This window comes from Salmo salar, chromosome 21 (genome assembly GCF_965601325.2).
Source record: "Salmo salar chromosome 21, fSalSal1, whole genome shotgun sequence".
NCBI classification, from domain to species: Eukaryota; Metazoa; Chordata; class Actinopteri; order Salmoniformes; family Salmonidae; genus Salmo; species Salmo salar.
In genome coordinates this window covers 20,366,789-20,383,728 of record NC_138311.1, presented here as the reverse complement: position 1 = coordinate 20,383,728, position 16,940 = coordinate 20,366,789, and the positions used below count along the sequence as shown (strand labels likewise).

Here is a 16,940-nt window from a genome sequence, read left to right as displayed (position 1 = left end):
TCGTAATTAGCTGTCAGGGCCAGATCATTTTAATGCAATATAATAATGTTCTGAACGAGAGTTTCTGTACTCTGATGTTACATCCTGTACCTGGCAGAATGTAAAGTATGTTTGTGTTATTTATAAAGATGTCAATGGTTGCATTTTCTTTTATGTTTTGGGAGATACAATGATTTATACCCAGACATATTAAACAGCATCCATGAATCAAATCATGGATAACAATGTGATGTGAGTAAGATATTGCTCAAAGTCACTCTTATGGCCCCATGTAGGTTCTGGGTTTTCTTTTGATCTTTAATTCATGTAAATGTCCAACACATTCCTATTTACACATTATTCCTATCATACACATATGTATGATTGTTATCCCTTTTTTATTTTTCCAGTGTCAGAATACATTGTTTACCTCCTTTGTCTGCTTCTCTGCCCATTTCACATTTCACCAGTAGGCTGCGCTAAAGATTTAACGGAATCAATCTCAAAGGACTGACTTTCAGGTGCCAAAATGAAATGGACCTAGATATTTTCTCATCAAACATCAGTACGAACTCATAATCATAATCCCCTAAATGATATAATCACAAGGCATGTACAGAAAATCTCTATCATAATCATGCAATTACAGGCTCATTTGAACAACATCCTATTCAATCTGTGCGTGATATTTCTCCTAAAATATGTTCCTAGTAGTGAATAATGGGCGGAGGGAAAACGCGTGCTTTCCAACCCACACTGCTTTGATACCTGCTGTGTTACAGACACTCATGCACTTCAACTTCTGGAGCTGCTCTAGTGCTTTGACAGCCTGGCACACACAGTGATGCTGTGGCACAGACACTGGGGTCATGGAAAACTCCTTTACAACACAACCAATTTGTGTTGTTTTGATCTAGGAGATGATCTGGTATAGCAACTCATCCGAGCGGAATATCACAGGAAACATCTCAAATAACCGGCTATACTTAGACAACGCACAGTGTGAAATGGTTTGTCTTTCTATATATTTTTTTTAGAATCATCACTTTTTTTGCTAAGAAAACTTCCTTGTCTTGTTAACTTTGTATTTTCTTTCTGATCCCCACTTTTCTCTCATATTCTCTTATTGTCAATTATTGTTGGACCTTTTCCTGTCACAGCAAATGAATGCCAAATCACACAGAAACAAATTGTGTGCTATCCTGTTCCCTGCAGTTGTGCCATGACTGGCAGATGACATTGAGACAATCATGGTCTTACGTCCCCAGAGACTGTGACGTCGGTGTCAACTTCTGCGAGAGAGGGAGAGAGATAAGTTGTCTGAGACCTTCCCTAAGTAATCTCTGTGCACACAAGACCCAGATACGGTTTCCCATGGTGGCACCGAGACTCCCCAGACTGTGGATTTAATTAAACAGTGTGAAATTAATTAATCAGTGGGGCGGCAGGTAAAGGGACTTCTCACTGGAACTGCTCACACAACCCAGACAAGCATTTCATGTGTGCTGACAGTTATTAATTTGCTGTATGTTTTATTATAGTGTGTGAATATATATAGAGAGATCCGATGAAAAGCAGGGGAGATTAAAAATACATGAAAAAAAGTATATCAAAATAACAACTCCCCAAAAATCAAAGTATGAACCTTTGTTTGATCTGTTCTATAAAATAATGTAAAAAAATAATTCTCTATAATAATTTGCTGCAAATTAGATGGAAATTAGATTTTAAAAAATTAATTTAGTTATCTGGGGAATCTGCCTGGAGGGCTTTTTAGTCTTCCGTCTGGCTCAAAATGCTGTCCATATGGTAATTATGTACAGTAGTGTTGCAGGAGTATTGGTCTGATGCCTTCTGGCAGAGAGGAGTCTGCCTGTGACAAACTGCTGCTAGGATCTGATGTGAGTGGAGGGAGATAATGAGGATGTTGTAAGCCTTAAGTATAGAGCCTGCCCCAGGGATGGCATATCTAAGCGCTCAGGCTCTCATTGTTGCACGTGCTGCAGAGGATTAAAAACACATTTACTTTCTTCTTCATAAACTTTGTCAGTACTCCCAGCAACACTTTTGGACAACTTACTCTTTCATGTTGTAAGCCTCTTGACATTTGTGCGGAGGAGCTACTAACTTTACAATTTGCAAATGTGAAGTCTTGATTTGTGCCTTGAGATATCTATAGCTCTGCTAAAGCCCGTCTAGAATAGGAGTACAAAACCATTGGAAAGGTTTCTGCAAACACATCAGGAAAGCCTGAGAAACAATCCCGTTGTATTACATAGATTTAGTACTGCCTTAATCTCAAAGCATTTACTAACAGGGTAAAAGTACAGTAGGTGGTCTGGAAGCAGAATGTCTTCGTCCTTAGGGGTAGTAAACTTTTCTCAAAGCAAGTCTATACAATCCCTCTCTGTATTATAAAGATAACCCACCTCCATCATTGTGGCTTTCTCTGTAGTCAGATGCAATATGGAAACGCCCACCATACTAACCATCTCTTTTGGACCAAGAACCAATCATACAGTCCTCTATAATGGCCAGTTTACACCTACACTCCACCTACACACAGGTTTGAAATTCAAGTAAAAGAAGGAAACTGTAGATCCGACCTAGTGCAATACATGGAGAGGCAAAGTAGACAGTGAACAGTGCATGTAGAGAGATGCTGGTGCCTAGGAGAATTTCAACATTTCATTAAGTACTAGTGTTGTTTCGTTAGATGCAAACAGATCTAAATAAGCAATTTATAGTTTGAACGTACTGGAATAAACAGGGCAAGCCTTTTTGTACAGAACCAGCAGGCATTTAATTAATGGGCATTTGGGGCTTGCATACTAAATAAGTTAGAGGGAAGGCTGCCACCACAGCCTCAGGCAGGATAACTTCAGAGAGACCTGCTAACAGAAGGGGGAGTCAGACCACTGGGCTAGTGGTCACTCAACCATGGGATTAAAAAGCTTTAAATCCATGTTCCAAAATCATTCTCACCATACAAGGGAAAAGAAAAGAGACATGTAGGTGGCTGTGTTGATATTTCCATGGGAAAAATCAAGTCTTGTTACGTGCTCTTTTCTGAAAACGCCACTAACAATGAAAGCATTTCAGTGTTCTCTTGCGGAAAAACATAATGAGCAGGTCTAAAAGGTTTTCTGTGTACTGGGTTAGATGCAAAACGGACTGTCACTACCGCTTATTCTATTAATGTCTGGATGTAATGGCAAACATACAATCAAATGCAGGGAATGCCTGCCAGTGTGGCTCGCACTACTAATGTGTTAGAGGCAACAACAAGCCTTTTCCAACAGACCACCTCGTGTATTCACGGCATATTCCAGAAAGTACAAAAGCGTGATTAGTAAGCCCCCATGTATCAAATGAAATCGTTACTAGTTACAAGTGTCTACATTGTATTACATTGAGGTATGCAGGTGCCTGTGAAAGAAAGAAATAACCTTTTGAGCTTGCGTTCTTGCGGTTTCACACAGCTGCAGTCAGAACCCTGCCAGCCTGTCCTTGTTTTGATGGACGATGATGAAAGCGCAGGTGGATGCGAGAAAAGCCTGGCACTCCCCCGCCCTGGGCTGTAGTGGGCTGAGTTGGACTCTGTGTCTATGGTTTCCCATTAGCAAGGGAGTGGAGGTTTGCAGTCTGGCTGCTGGGCACAGCGGGTCAGTGCTCACAAAGGCCTGTTTGTTCCCTGGCCTGAAGGGCTCCCTGGGTAAGCATGGCTCCAGAGGGGAGACAAACACACTGGGGCTGCTGCTCCTCCAACACATTTGTCTCTTCCACCCTCTACAGCGGTGCATTTCTCTTCTAGGGATGGCGAAAGGAAACACGTTTTTTTAAATGTGGCCCGGGGATACCATAACTTCTGTTGTTCTGGGCAATGGAATTCTCTGTGTAAATTGTTTTTTTGGCTTTGCTTTGTGGTGATTTAGATTTTTTCTTGGCTTTGTGAGTTTTTCCCTCTTTTCTGGTTGTCTGTAGAGTCAGAATGTTTTCCTTAGTGTTGTTTCTTTAACCATGATATATCCACACTGTGCAAAAATGGTGACCTAGTGGCCTTCACTATACTCTATCTTCTTAATTGATCTTCAATTACATAAATTACATATATAGAGTGTCTGACTTAGTTGAACTGAAGTTCATATTACACTGAGATCCAATGGGTTCAATATGATCAATTAATTATTTTATGCTACCTCTTATATTCACACGCACTGTCAGGCTGTCATTTCTAAGAGACAAAATAAATGGCAGCCTAGTCTACTCTTGCTCTTTCTGCTGTCAGGTCATAGATACAATACAGCGCTGCAATCTCCAGTCCAAGTATAACTCCATTATTGAGACGACTTTAAATTGGGAGCTATGTGACACACAGCGGGTTGATTTAGTTTAATGACCATGACAGTGACAGCGCAGTGATGGAAATTGGACTCCCCCCTGCAAATTTACATCACTTCAGGGTACTTGGGGCTCTTTTAGCGGTTGCACTTCAGAGCACGAGCCATCAGGAGGTCCTGGATATGTCATGCTTGTCACCTTCCTTTAAGTGCATCTGCAGACGTGGGAGGGGGATTAATATTATATAGCCTACGGAGGCAAACGTACTGTCTTATCAGCACTGCAGATGTGATAAGCACCTCGACCCCATGAAAAACCAGGAAAGATCTCTGCATCAACACAAGCATCTCTGTGTGTTTCGCCTTCACACTGCTACATGCTTCCAATGGTGCTTCACAGACAAAACGGGTGCAATTTCACATTTGTTGTAATTTGACGAGCAGGGATCATTCCATGTGAAAACCGACTCGATCTCAGCGTGACCCTTTTCAATTATTTAGGAAGTTGCAATATGGCTGGTCTGATTTCCTTTGATTTGTAGATGGGGGGGGGGGGGGGGGGATTTACACATATACTCCAATCTAGGTTTTGGTGGAAAATGGGTTGGCAGGACATTGTGAGCATGTTATGTGGCTACTTAACCTCCCTCCACACCTGTCTTATTGCTTTTTACTGAAATGTCACTTTTACTGAAATGTCCTAACAATTTCCCTGACACTCATTTCACATAAGTTCACATCAACGAAGATGTGATTAGTACTGTAATTAGTTTCAGGGGAAACTTACACCATACAGTCATAGAAACTGTACATTATCTTTATTAAGCATTTATAATGATCACTGTATACATGTCCATACATTCCATCAAGACAGTGTAGTGCAAAAAGCATTGGTAGGCTAATATGTTTACTGAAAAGATATGTTGAAAAGAAAAGACAGAAATTAGGTATGTTTATTCCCTAAATCAAAAGCTACTGCTGTGCTTCATTTGTTTTGGCCTTTTTGTTTTTTCAAGTGTTGCCTGCAGAGAAGGCGTACGTGCTGTATATGCTAAATGTTGCCACGAGGGTCCAGGTGGAGATTTGTCTTAGCTGGCATTTTCTTACTTAATCATGCGGCTGAGGTCCCTGTTTCATCCTAACAAGCATAGCTCGCCTGCTGCTATCAGGTATTTACAACCAAATTAAAAGTTCCAAAATAAATATCTGCATAGAAATTACAATATTGCTTACAGAACATGACCTTTCAGACGTTTGGTGCATTTGGCATAATTGGTATATTTGGCTTAAGAAAATGGGTGTCCTACTTACACAATACCTAATATGCGGGCCACCCACCAGCGGCAAGGCAGAATCACTCGACAAGCTACCTGACAGCCTCTGTAGTTGTAGGGCCAAGGCCAGTGGCCACCCAACGGTTCGCAAATCCTCTGACAGTGGGTGTAGCTGCGTCGGCACTCTGAGCAGCAGATCCCCTGGTGGTCTAGCATTGGGTCAAAGGTCATGGTGCCCTCCTCTCCCTCCTGATTGCGCTGTGGAATGGGAGGTAAATTATTCATGTTTCTGTTCAATGTTTTCAAGTAAACTTCATACGCAGTACATCATTTCTTTTCAGTTTTCCAACTGTCCTCTTTTAGGCATAGCCTACGGTTCTAACAGGCTGAATCAAAGTGCAGTGGCTAAGGGGGTAATGATTTTCACTTCAGTTTGTGAAGTGCAGGGCCATAAACATGGGGTGTAAGTTATCACCTACTGCTAGTGACCTTAGATTGCAGCTGTTCATCTAACACCTACATGGCACTTCATTCCAACTAATCTAGTGAGCATTGAGTGTGGGTTTGCACAGATCCCCCCCACTGTAGAACTCATTGTCAAGGATGTTATGACATGTTTTGCCCTAACACAGACTTGGAAGCTCACCATTCAGTGAAGTATCTTACAAAGGAAACCTGGGGTGCTAAAATAAAATCAAAGCTTGAAGAAAACAACTCCTCTTTAAAGTGTACAGAATTCTCAGTACTCACATGGTAGGGGTTTTCTGGGTTGTAGGCAGAGCCGGTGGCTGCTGAGCCCGTGGCTTCTGCCTCCTCCTCTGTGGCTCTCTTGGAGGTGCTATTCTCTGCACGGCTCACTGTGTTCCTCTCCTCAGCAGCTGCCTCAAACTCCTCCATGTCAAACTGACGCTTGGCTCTCTGAGTGTCTCTCTTTCTCCTCACTCCATCTGTTCCATGAAGCCACAGGAGGCATAGGTATTGGGTCAATAACCACTAGACACACCACAAATGTCCTCCGAGCTAAATTGTACATATACTCGGTCTCTCTCAGTCGTGCAGAATAATTTAATTAGTTAGTGATATCAAGGATTCCTTGCATATTTCAAGATCATTATTTTTTAATGTAAGACAATAGGGGAATCTTGTTTAAGTCTCCAAATAATGTACATCCTGAGAATGTTCAGGTTGTCTTGCTAACTTTTGAAAGACAAATCGGAATGGTGAAAGCATGTAAATAACGTTTACAGATGAAGGGTCACTGACTGGTCTGTGTTCATTATTGGGTAGATGACCAGGACAGTTCTACTGTAAAAAAAAAAACAGTTCTACATCTCCTGTCTTGTGGTTTACAATATATCACTTCTCATTCTATTACAACTATATCTCTTTTGCAATCTATAATCTCGTTCTATAACAATTACATATCTCATTCTAGAACAGCCAACACCTATTCTACGCTTAACTTTGTGTTTCTCATTCTATCACCAAGCCATGTGATAAGCAAGAGCCATGACAGAGGAACCTTTAGGATAGGTGGGTTGGAGCCAGAAGATGGGCAGGTCTCCACAGAGGTCCAGGATCTTGGTGCTGAGGAAGCTGCTGTCCTTCAGGGGCTGGTCAGCAGCCACCCACATCAGAGACTCTTCATCAAACTTCACTGGCATGATCTCATCTTCCTGACAGGGTGAAAGACACCTCATGAGGCCATTATTAATACAGTATGTCCACAGGCTTATCACCATTTATAATTCGTTTTACATCAAAGTCATTCCATTAAAAAATGTATGTAAACAAATGAATTTGTTTATGTAAAGCTGTAATGAATCATTGACATATCCTTGAGTAATATAAATGAAAATATAGAACTGAAGGGGGTGTCTATATTTTCACATAAAGTTTGTGTAATACAGTCAGTTATAGCATTATGGCTAGTTATGTTTAGTATATACACTCTTAGAAAAAAAGGTTTCCAAAAGGGTCCTTCTTACGCTGTCCCCATACGAGAACCCTTTTTGGTTCCAGGGAGAACCCTTTCCGGTTCCACATAGAACCCTTTTGGGTTCCGTGTAGAACCGTCTATGGAAAGGGTCCTACATGCTACCCAAAAGGGTTCGACCTGCAACCAAAAGGGTTCTACCTGGAACCAAAAAGGGTTCTTCAAAGGGTTCTCCTATGGGGACAGCCGGAGAACCCTTTTAGGTTCTAGATAGCTCCTTTTTTTTCTAAGAGTGTAGCTTACTGTACCAGGTCAAACATCAATGACTTCTTGTTGAGCGTCTCCACCTCTGGAAGGTTGGCCTTGATTTGCGATTTAATATAACACTTCTCCCCTCCAGAGAACCGGATTCCTGTAATTCCCTGAAGCAGGAGTCACAGAGATGGGATATTTACACTCACATCTTTGCTACTTTCCTAAGCACATGCCAACTCTCCGTTGAACTACTTTTGGAGAGAAAATATGTACAACTCACAATGTGAAAGTCATGAATCTCCAACGCCTCGTCATTTCCACTCCCAGTTCGAAACCTTTCCAGATTATTATCGGAATCGATTTCCATGGAACCCTCCTCCACCTTTCCGTTGATGCTCATACTGTAGTGTACATTGTACACCTAATGATATTTTAAAGTTGAAAGTTACAATGATATTCAAGGTCATGCATAATACATACAGTAAACACTCATAATAATTATTGAAATATTTAACTTGCCAGCTATGAGCTACAAGTGCTCAATAGAATGTTATAAAGCTCTATGTGTAGTACCCAAACCTACAATTATAATAGCCAGAGATAGGCCAGCAGGCTTTCTAACAATAATCTTTACTGCAAAATCCTACCATGACACAATGCTTCAAAATACCTCCCCTCCTTGTATTCTCATGTGCAACACTTAAAAGACTGTGTGATGTGTAGTCCAATCACACAGCTGATTTGAATAGAATGTCTCAGAGGAGGGCAGCAGGGCCTTGACATGGATCTATCCTGAGATGTTTGCCCTACAGGTGAGCCCATTATAACACCAATAAATATTGAAGTATCTCTAATGAGACAGTCACCACCACCAAGCCTTAGTTACATGCCCAAAATATTCACATGAAAGCTATGTGATTCTAATGTGAAATTAGATAGGTTGATATAGAAATAATTACATTATTTAACAGACATTTAATAAGATTTCGACCAGCAAATCCAAATGCCGTTTTCAATGCCCATCATCCACTGGTAATATAGTAGATGGTTGTTTTATGATTTATTTATGAATTATTGACTATGTGCAGAGATTTGTTTACCAAAATAACTTATTTTTCATTTAAAAAATGTGACATGGTAAAAGGTAGCAGACTACACAGCCTACATTTCTTGTTCCCAGGCTTACAGGTAGACCATCTCCCACAAGTTCAAGGTAGATTTACCTGTCTCATCTGCATTAAGTTACATCATATAATGACCCATATGGAATCAAATGAACGATAAATTAAGGCTTACATTTCTGTCACTGGCTTTCCAGAGGTAGAAAGCTCCAATGGATCCGCAAAGCATCAGCACTGCCCCGGCAATGAGAGCCGCAGCCCCAAATCTCAAGAGACGACCAACAGCAACGGGGGTCTTCGTGGCCGACGTACTGTATGCCTTTAGAAAGGTCAGAATGCTAAGTGAGCAACAATGCACACAGTCAACGTCAAAGCATAGCGCCACGAGGAAGCCGTATTTCCTTTGCAATTCAAACTTTGCACACTAAAGACAATATAATAGGCTAGGCCTACTGCTCCCAGGAAAATGCATTTGAATTATTGAATTTAGGCTACTTACAGGTGGTAGGCATTGTTCAAAGTCCTCTGCAATTGGGACTTTCTCCGAGGTCTCTCCCATGATGGCGCGCGTCTGTATGGTGATGGCGCGCAACTGTATGGCCACCGGTGTGGATTCTTTTGGTCGAAATGTCCAGCTTCAGTGCTTCAGTGTGAATGACGTGCCACTGACGGAGGGCACGAGGAATTCAGGTGGTCGCCAAAATGGAATTTAGTTTTTTTTAAGACTGATTTTAGTCCATTTATACCATTATACCATTTATTTACACTCCATAATTCCATGTTGGAGGTTGGAGAAAATGGTGCATGTATAAAATAGCTAGACTATAGGCTAATAAACTAGTTTCAGAATTTGTTTGTTGTTAAGGTTGGAATGTACATTTTAATTTGTTTTCTGCACTAATTAATTTCTCAATGAGAAATGTGTATTTTGTTACTGTTACAGGTGTTCATGGAATAGATTCACAAGAAGTTCAGGATCACTGGTGAACTTTACCACAGCTTCTGCCAAGAGGTCTGGACCTTTGTGGCACAGGAGGTAATACAACCAGATAGCTGCTTTGTTACAACCAGATAGCTGGTTCAAGCAGCCCTAGCTAGCCTCTCATTACATTCTAGTTAAATGATTGGGGCTACCCCGATGCTGTCAGAGATTGGTCTTCATTTGGCCTTCTAATCAGACATGGCTTATTGTGATTCAGAAGAATGTGTCAGTCTCCAAAATCGTAGATTGGAAGTTCATGGGATTAGATGACTGGCCAGTCCCTATGGCCATCCTGCTCCCTCCGAGGTGATAACTAGAGCCATCATCTCCTTGTCTGTGTGCTCCTAATCATGACTAAGTGAGAAAGTGGACCTGAGACCTCGAGGGATGTGGATGTGAACGGCCACAGTTGCTTAGAAACAGGTAGAGGCTGGCTCACACAATCTCTTACAGGACGATTGGTAAGCCAATAGCCAATCAGAGAGGTGAAGTGATTTTGACTGTGCCATTAGCAATGCATAATGGGTATGCAAATTTGATGTAGTCTTGTACATGATTTACTTGCTTGAAACACTATTTGGCCTATGTCACTGTTTCAAGTATGATCCTGTGCTGAGCGTATGCATTAGCCCTCAAGGGTAACTTTAGGGAAGCACTGAGCTGGCTAATTGAGGTTATTCTGTGTGCTTTATAAATATTTTCTGATGAGGATAGGCTACACAATGCCTCTGAGACTTATAAGGCAAGGTGCAATACCATGCAGCAGGCATGTCATGTTGGTAATTTAGCTTTTCATGTAGCCACTGTTGAAATCCTGCCTTATCTATTTTGGATGAAGTTAAGCAACATAGTATAGGTATAAATATCCAGTAAATGTTACTAAAATGTTGCTGTCAGGCATGATATTGCCTTTTGTGCTATAGGCTACATGAGCAAAGTTCTCGCTCAATAAAAAAAAGGATGTATGGAACCACACTGTATTTTTAAGTTGTGTTTTTTCACATACAGAACAATCATTTGATTTGGAATATTTATTTGTGCAACGTAGTGACAAAATCTACTACAAACATGGTCATATTTGATACTGATTGTTTTCCACTTGACCAAGGGCCTGTTTAGCCAAAAGGTCCAATGGTCATGCCCCTTAAATATTAAAATGTCAAACATGCTCTTCAAAGTTCATAATAAAATTGTAGTTTACGTTGAATCATTATGAAAAATATATTCTTAATGTACAAAATCTTGCATATTACACATAATACAATAAACAGTCATACAGCATATAAGGAGACTGAAGACAAAAACACTTACTTTAACACTCTAACATTGAAACAATAGGCTATACAGTATATAAAGATGCATAATACTCATTAGATGGGTCGTTCCACGAAATTAGTGTCTTTTGCGTCCCTTTGCTATTTTAAGTAGAAATTGTGCAGATATGTCAATTTTAAAATGCCTGTTATATTAAATGAAGTGCCCTTTAATTTAGACCACATAGAAAATCAAATTAATCAGATTTTTTTTATATTCAAAAAAAATCTGCATTTTGACATGTCCCTCTAAGCATCCTCTGTGACTTCTAGTAATATTTTAACCCACTTAACCCCAACATTTCTCCACGTTTTCACCATCACTGTAAAGCACTAGTTATTTTGTTGCTTTGACAAAGTAATTTATGAAGATTATTATTTATTTCATGTGAATAGGGATTTATTTTAAGATTTAAAAAAAGGTCAACCCTGTTACGTGAACTGAACTCTAACTTTCGTGAACTGAAACTATTCCTTTCCCAAATTGTTAATTTTTTTAAGTATATTGAACATCTAATAGTCAAATGAAAGTGTAAAAGCATGTGAGCTGGTTTTACTCTTTTTGGCAATTTTCTGGTGTTTTGTGGTGGAAAACTGAGGGGGTCAAGCATAACACGTCAACACTGTTACCCATAGATAGACAGGCTAGCCATTTTTTTTATAATACTTTTTTTTTTGTGAAGCTTGCATTCAATTGCCCCTCCTGTTGCACACAACAAGCATCCATTCCCCCTGTCACAAGGGGATTTATAGCTAATTTAAGATGAAATCGTCAACCCTTTTATGGTCAACCCTGTTCATTTATTTGGCACTTAATAGGCACTTACTGTAGTCTTTTTTTTTAATTCAACCTCTTGAGATGGGTAAATGTGTTTTTTTTATTAAGTTAAACATGTGCTCTTTATGACAGAATGTAAGAATAAGGTGAAATCAAAAGTTTTTTTGCACCAAGTTCCACAACTCAAAAGGCACCTAATTGGTGGAACGACCCAAATGAGCTTTGATTATTGTTCATTGTCCAGATCTTTTAGGACTGTCCATACTCTGGGAGGGATATCTCATCAGTCTCTAGTATCCTGGCTGGTGTTGGTGGACAAACCAGAATATAATCCAATTCTTGGTGCTGGACTTTTTCATAGACACTTTGCAGACCATTGATTTTGGGTAGGTGAGCCTGTTGGTAGTAGGTGTCTCTTTGCAGAGTGTTTTGCGGCAGAGACGCTGTCTTGGAGAAGGTTGAGAGGTGTGGTCCATGGGAGAGGCTGGTATTGGCTCTAGTGGCAGAGGGGCTCCAGCATCGGTCTGAGTGGCCTAGGATTTTACATTCACTGGTGCAGGCCCAGAGACCTGTGGAAACAACACACCAGCCAAAACAGTTAGACCTTGATGAACCATGCTGCAAATGTTGGGGTATTATAGCCTTCATTTTATGATACACCATTATCATTTAATATCTTGCCATAAAGACCTTGAGAACATCACAGAGAATAATGCCTTTCATGGATTTTTTAATAATGTGTCATCATTGTGACATATCATTGTGTCTGAAATCACATTAACATCCTGTGATTGATTAGTAGTCCTTACTGTTTATCGGTGGGGAGTCTTTTTTGTGGCCATCTCCACTGATGTCAGAGTCGCTGTCGTTAAAGTCACTGTCTCCTTTCCCACTGTCCTTTCCACTGAACTGAGGATCTCGCGCGGAGATGGTTGTGAATGAATTACCCTTCCATATGGTTATGGGTCTGAGGGTTTCTTTCCTATAGCCAGGCAGTGTCGAATAACCCTGTGAAGAAGCAAACACAATACACAAACACATATTAGTTGTGATGGAAAAACCAGCAACAAAACAATTGACAGCCATTCCATACAGCGAGCCACAATTACTTACCTCCAATTTACCCTCCATAATTCTGTTGTCAAAGACACACTCTTTTTCTTGTATTCCATCATCAGGGTCTGTTTTTATTGTGTTGCTTGAGGCCAACGGGGCTTTCTCAGGGAAAGGGTGCACATCAAACACATTGCTTTTGTGGTTGGTGATCAATGAATCAATTTGTCTGCTCTCCCCCTTCTCCACATGTGGCATGTCTTCATTTTCACTGTATCCCGCCTCTCTCTTCTCCCGTTTGCGTCGACTGCAGGTGGTAGTGATTAAGATGATGGCTAGCAAGAGGAGGGAGCAGCTCCCTGATAGGACTATGATAATGGCTATGTCCCATTCAAAGACCTCCACACTGTCGTTTTGGACCATTGCAGGAACACTGGGAGGAGCGCCTTCGATGAGAGTGAGGTGTATAGTGGCTGTGGAGGTCAGAGAAGGTGTCCCATTGTCATTGACAGCCACTAGAACTCTCAGTGTTTCAGACAGATCGTAGTTCAGCTCATGACTCACATGTAACTTCCCAGTAACCTTATTGATAGAGAAACCCAAGTGTCCCCCCTCAGTGATTTTGTAGGACATCCGCGCGTTAATGCCTTCTTCAGCATCCGTGGCCTTTATCTGGGTGACGACATAACCTGCAGGTGCGTCTTTGGGCAGGAAAATCTCAGCTGATCCCTTATTAAGGACGGGCTCTATGATAGACGGAGCGTTGTCATTCTGATCCAATATTTTTATATTGATGATGGCACTACTCTGAAGCTGGGGCGACCCCTCATCGCTTGCCTGGATGTGTACCTCCAGATGTTTCATGACTTCATAGTTGAAGCTTCTCAGTGCATATATTGAACCAGAGATTGCATTTAGAGATACAAACGTGTTGACAGGTGATCCCATTATAACACTGTCTAAAAGTCTGTATGTAATTTTGCCATTAGTCCCCAAGTCTGCATCTCTGGCTTCAACCGTGGTTATATATGCCCCTGGTGCATTATTTTCAACCACAGAAACTTCATAGATAGGCTTAGTAAAGTGTGGGGCGTTGTCATTCTCGTCGCTTAGCCTGATGGTGTATTGTGTGATTTTTCTCAATGGAGGTGACCCAAAATCTTCAGCCATCACTGTTAAATTGTACTCACTAATCTTCTCCCTGTCTAGGAATGTTGCGGTGACAATCATGTAGCTGTCCTCATAAGCCTGTTGAAGTTTGAAATGATCGTGCCCATATAAAGTGCAGTGGACCTGGCTATTGACGCCCGAGTCCCTGTCCGAGGTGCTGATCAGCGCCACTAGGCTGTCCTTGTCTGCTGTCTCGCTGATATATGCGATGCCTGTTGAGATGGAGGTCATTGGCGTAATACTGATTTCTGGGGCATTGTCATTAACGTCTTTGATATGAATTATTATTTTACAGACGGCGGGGGTCGGGTTGGATCCTAGATCAGTCGCCTGCACGTCTAATTCATATGTTTTCTTGGTCTCAAAATCCACTGGGTTCTTAAGCCTCACGCGCCCGGATTTACTGTCCACTTCGAAAAGTTCTCTGATTTCTGCAGAAACCTGTTTTCCGAACCCATAGCTCACCTCTCCATTTAAACCCTCATCTGGATCAACTGCATTTAAGTCCAATAAAACGAATCCAACCGGTGCGTTCTCCGGCAAAGTTACCGAGAAATTATTCTGGTCAAAAACAGGACGGTTGTCATTAAAGTCTGTCACTTTTATTGTTATTTTCGTTGAACCCGACCTATAAGGGTTTCCTCCGTCTGTGGCAATAAGCTCCACCGCATAAGATGACTGAGTCTCCCTGTCTAGCTCTTTCATTAGCACCAACTCCGCATATTTAACCCCATCTGCTCTCAAAAGCACATCAATGGAAAAATGACTGTTGACAGAAATTTGATAGCTTTGGATGTAGTTTGAACCGACATCTGGGTCCTCGGCTGGGTCCAAATGAATACGGAACCCCACATCGGCATTTTCAGAGATCTCCACTGTAGATTCCTTGTTTGGAAACTCCGGAGAGTTATCATTGATGTCTTTTACCTCCACCTCGACATGGATCAATTTGTACCTCTCTTTTGAAAAACTGACAACATCAAAAGTGATGAGACACTGTAAAGTGTGCCTACAGATTCTCTCTCTGTCAATCCTCTCCCCGACAGAAAGCTCCCCGTCGCTTTCTCTCACTCTGATAAAAGAATCGTTGAATTGTTTCATCATCCTGAAATTAGTATTGGAGCCAAAAGAGGGACTCAAGGACATGTCCTTGGCCAGGTTACCGATCACTGTTCCTGGACTTCCCTCCTCATTGGTCTGGTATTTCAGAGTATTTCCCTCAGACACAGCCAGTGAAAATAATAACATTTGTAATCCAAAAATCCACCCATGCCAACCTGTTAAAATGCCACACATCATGTTCAAGGCCGCGATGGGTTTGTTAGTTAACAAGAGCCAAGCCGTTTCACTTTCACTCAACAGATTTGATCACTTCACCTGGTGAAAATGCCTGCCGTCTACAGCAACTACAGCATCTTCTCTGAACTGTGCTGAAAGTCCGTTGTTCATTGCGCGCTGCAGCCAGTCAAGCAGGCGCGCTTGTTGCCTGCCGCCTTCCACACAGCTCCAAATCCTGCAGTGGCGAGGAGGTTTATACAGCTCCGCATGCTAATGAGACGAAGTGTGACCAATCCTCCGCTTTAGAATTAAAAATAGCCCTCGTGAAAGACCTCTAAGCCTGTTTTCAATGTACATAGAGCTAAAGCAGCAAAATAAAAAGGAAATGCTCTGCTTGGAGTCAAGTTTCATGCATTGGTTTGTATCATCTGATTGCAACTGTCTTTGGTTGATATTGGGTTTGTTGTTATGTTTATTACGATAAAATTGCATTGCTAATGATTTCTGTTGTTTTTGTCATCTATTGTAGACGTTCCTTTAATAGGTTTTGTAGGTTTTTTCAAATAAATAAATAAAGCTTAAATAAAAATAGACGAGAGATGAAGATTGGCTTTGGGGTATTCAGCTAAACTGTGGGTCAGTATGGGTGTGTGAGAAGGAAGATATGGGGAAGTTATAGGTCAGGATTGATCAGTTTACATGGGCCAGGTTATGAGTGTGTGTGTGTGTGTGACTATCTAAGCAATACAAAGCAATAAAGTAACATACTGCATGCTTGTTTTTGTGCTGTATGGTAACCTGGTGAATTACATCCGTTTTATGGCACTAGTACTGTACTGCTGACTTGCAACTTGTATCTCTTGTAGATAGCAAATGACACACAGAGAGAACAAGGGGTGAAAACAAAGAACCCCCAACATTCTCATATGCTTGCAATGTACAGTGAGTTATTTAACAGAGAATTTCAACTTTTGTCCTAATTGATCAGTTCACTCAAACACTTTTTTTTTGGGGGGGGGGGGGGGGGGGGTTAATCATAAAAAAAATACCATCTTGAAACCTCTAAGTAGCAGCAACTTATTCAACTTCAGTTCTCAGTTAGCATAGAATTCAAACGTTGGAACTGTCTACCATCCACTGCATGACATTTTTCCATAAAACTACAGAGAATACTTTCTGAGTTGTGAGATAACGGCATGGCATGGGCTCCCATTGGCCCATGATAACATTTTATGCTTAATGCTGTGATTTATATGTATGAAAGTGTTATTTCTGTGGAAGTTTGGGGGCAAATCTTTCATGGCCTTGAATGGATTTCACAAGACAGAGAAAAGAGGTATAGCAGTGGAGGACTGTTTCAGGGAAGATATGGATTTAAAATTTATAGTTGGCCCACAGACACAATTCCATTTTTAATGGGATTGTAAACTCTTTCAGTTTCAGGGGATGCCTTTGCGTTAA

General features: G+C 41.1%; 2 protein-coding genes across 2 annotated transcripts; both read right to left on the bottom strand.

Annotated features, from left to right (window-relative positions):
- Nucleotides 1–5,122: 5,122 nt before the first annotated feature.
- Nucleotides 5,123–9,542, bottom strand: LOC106581911 (leukocyte cell-derived chemotaxin 1-like). The gene is made up of 7 exons (XM_014164360.3): nt 9,405–9,542; nt 9,081–9,224; nt 8,065–8,205; nt 7,838–7,951; nt 7,116–7,269; nt 6,344–6,540; nt 5,123–5,851 (listed from the first exon to the last, which is right to left on the bottom strand). Exons 1-7 carry the CDS (start codon nt 9,462–9,464, stop codon nt 5,627–5,629), a joined length of 1,035 nt encoding a protein of 344 aa, XP_014019835.2. The 5' UTR covers nt 9,465–9,542; the 3' UTR covers nt 5,123–5,626.
- A 1,361-nt stretch (nt 9,543–10,903) lies between these two features.
- On the bottom strand, nt 10,904–15,693 carry LOC106581910 (protocadherin-8). Its single transcript, XM_014164359.3, has 3 exons — nt 13,092–15,693; nt 12,788–12,986; nt 10,904–12,547 (listed from the first exon to the last, which is right to left on the bottom strand). Exons 1-3 carry the CDS (start codon nt 15,498–15,500, stop codon nt 12,228–12,230), a joined length of 2,928 nt encoding a protein of 975 aa, XP_014019834.2. The 5' UTR covers nt 15,501–15,693; the 3' UTR covers nt 10,904–12,227.
- Nucleotides 15,694–16,940: the final 1,247 nt, after the last annotated feature.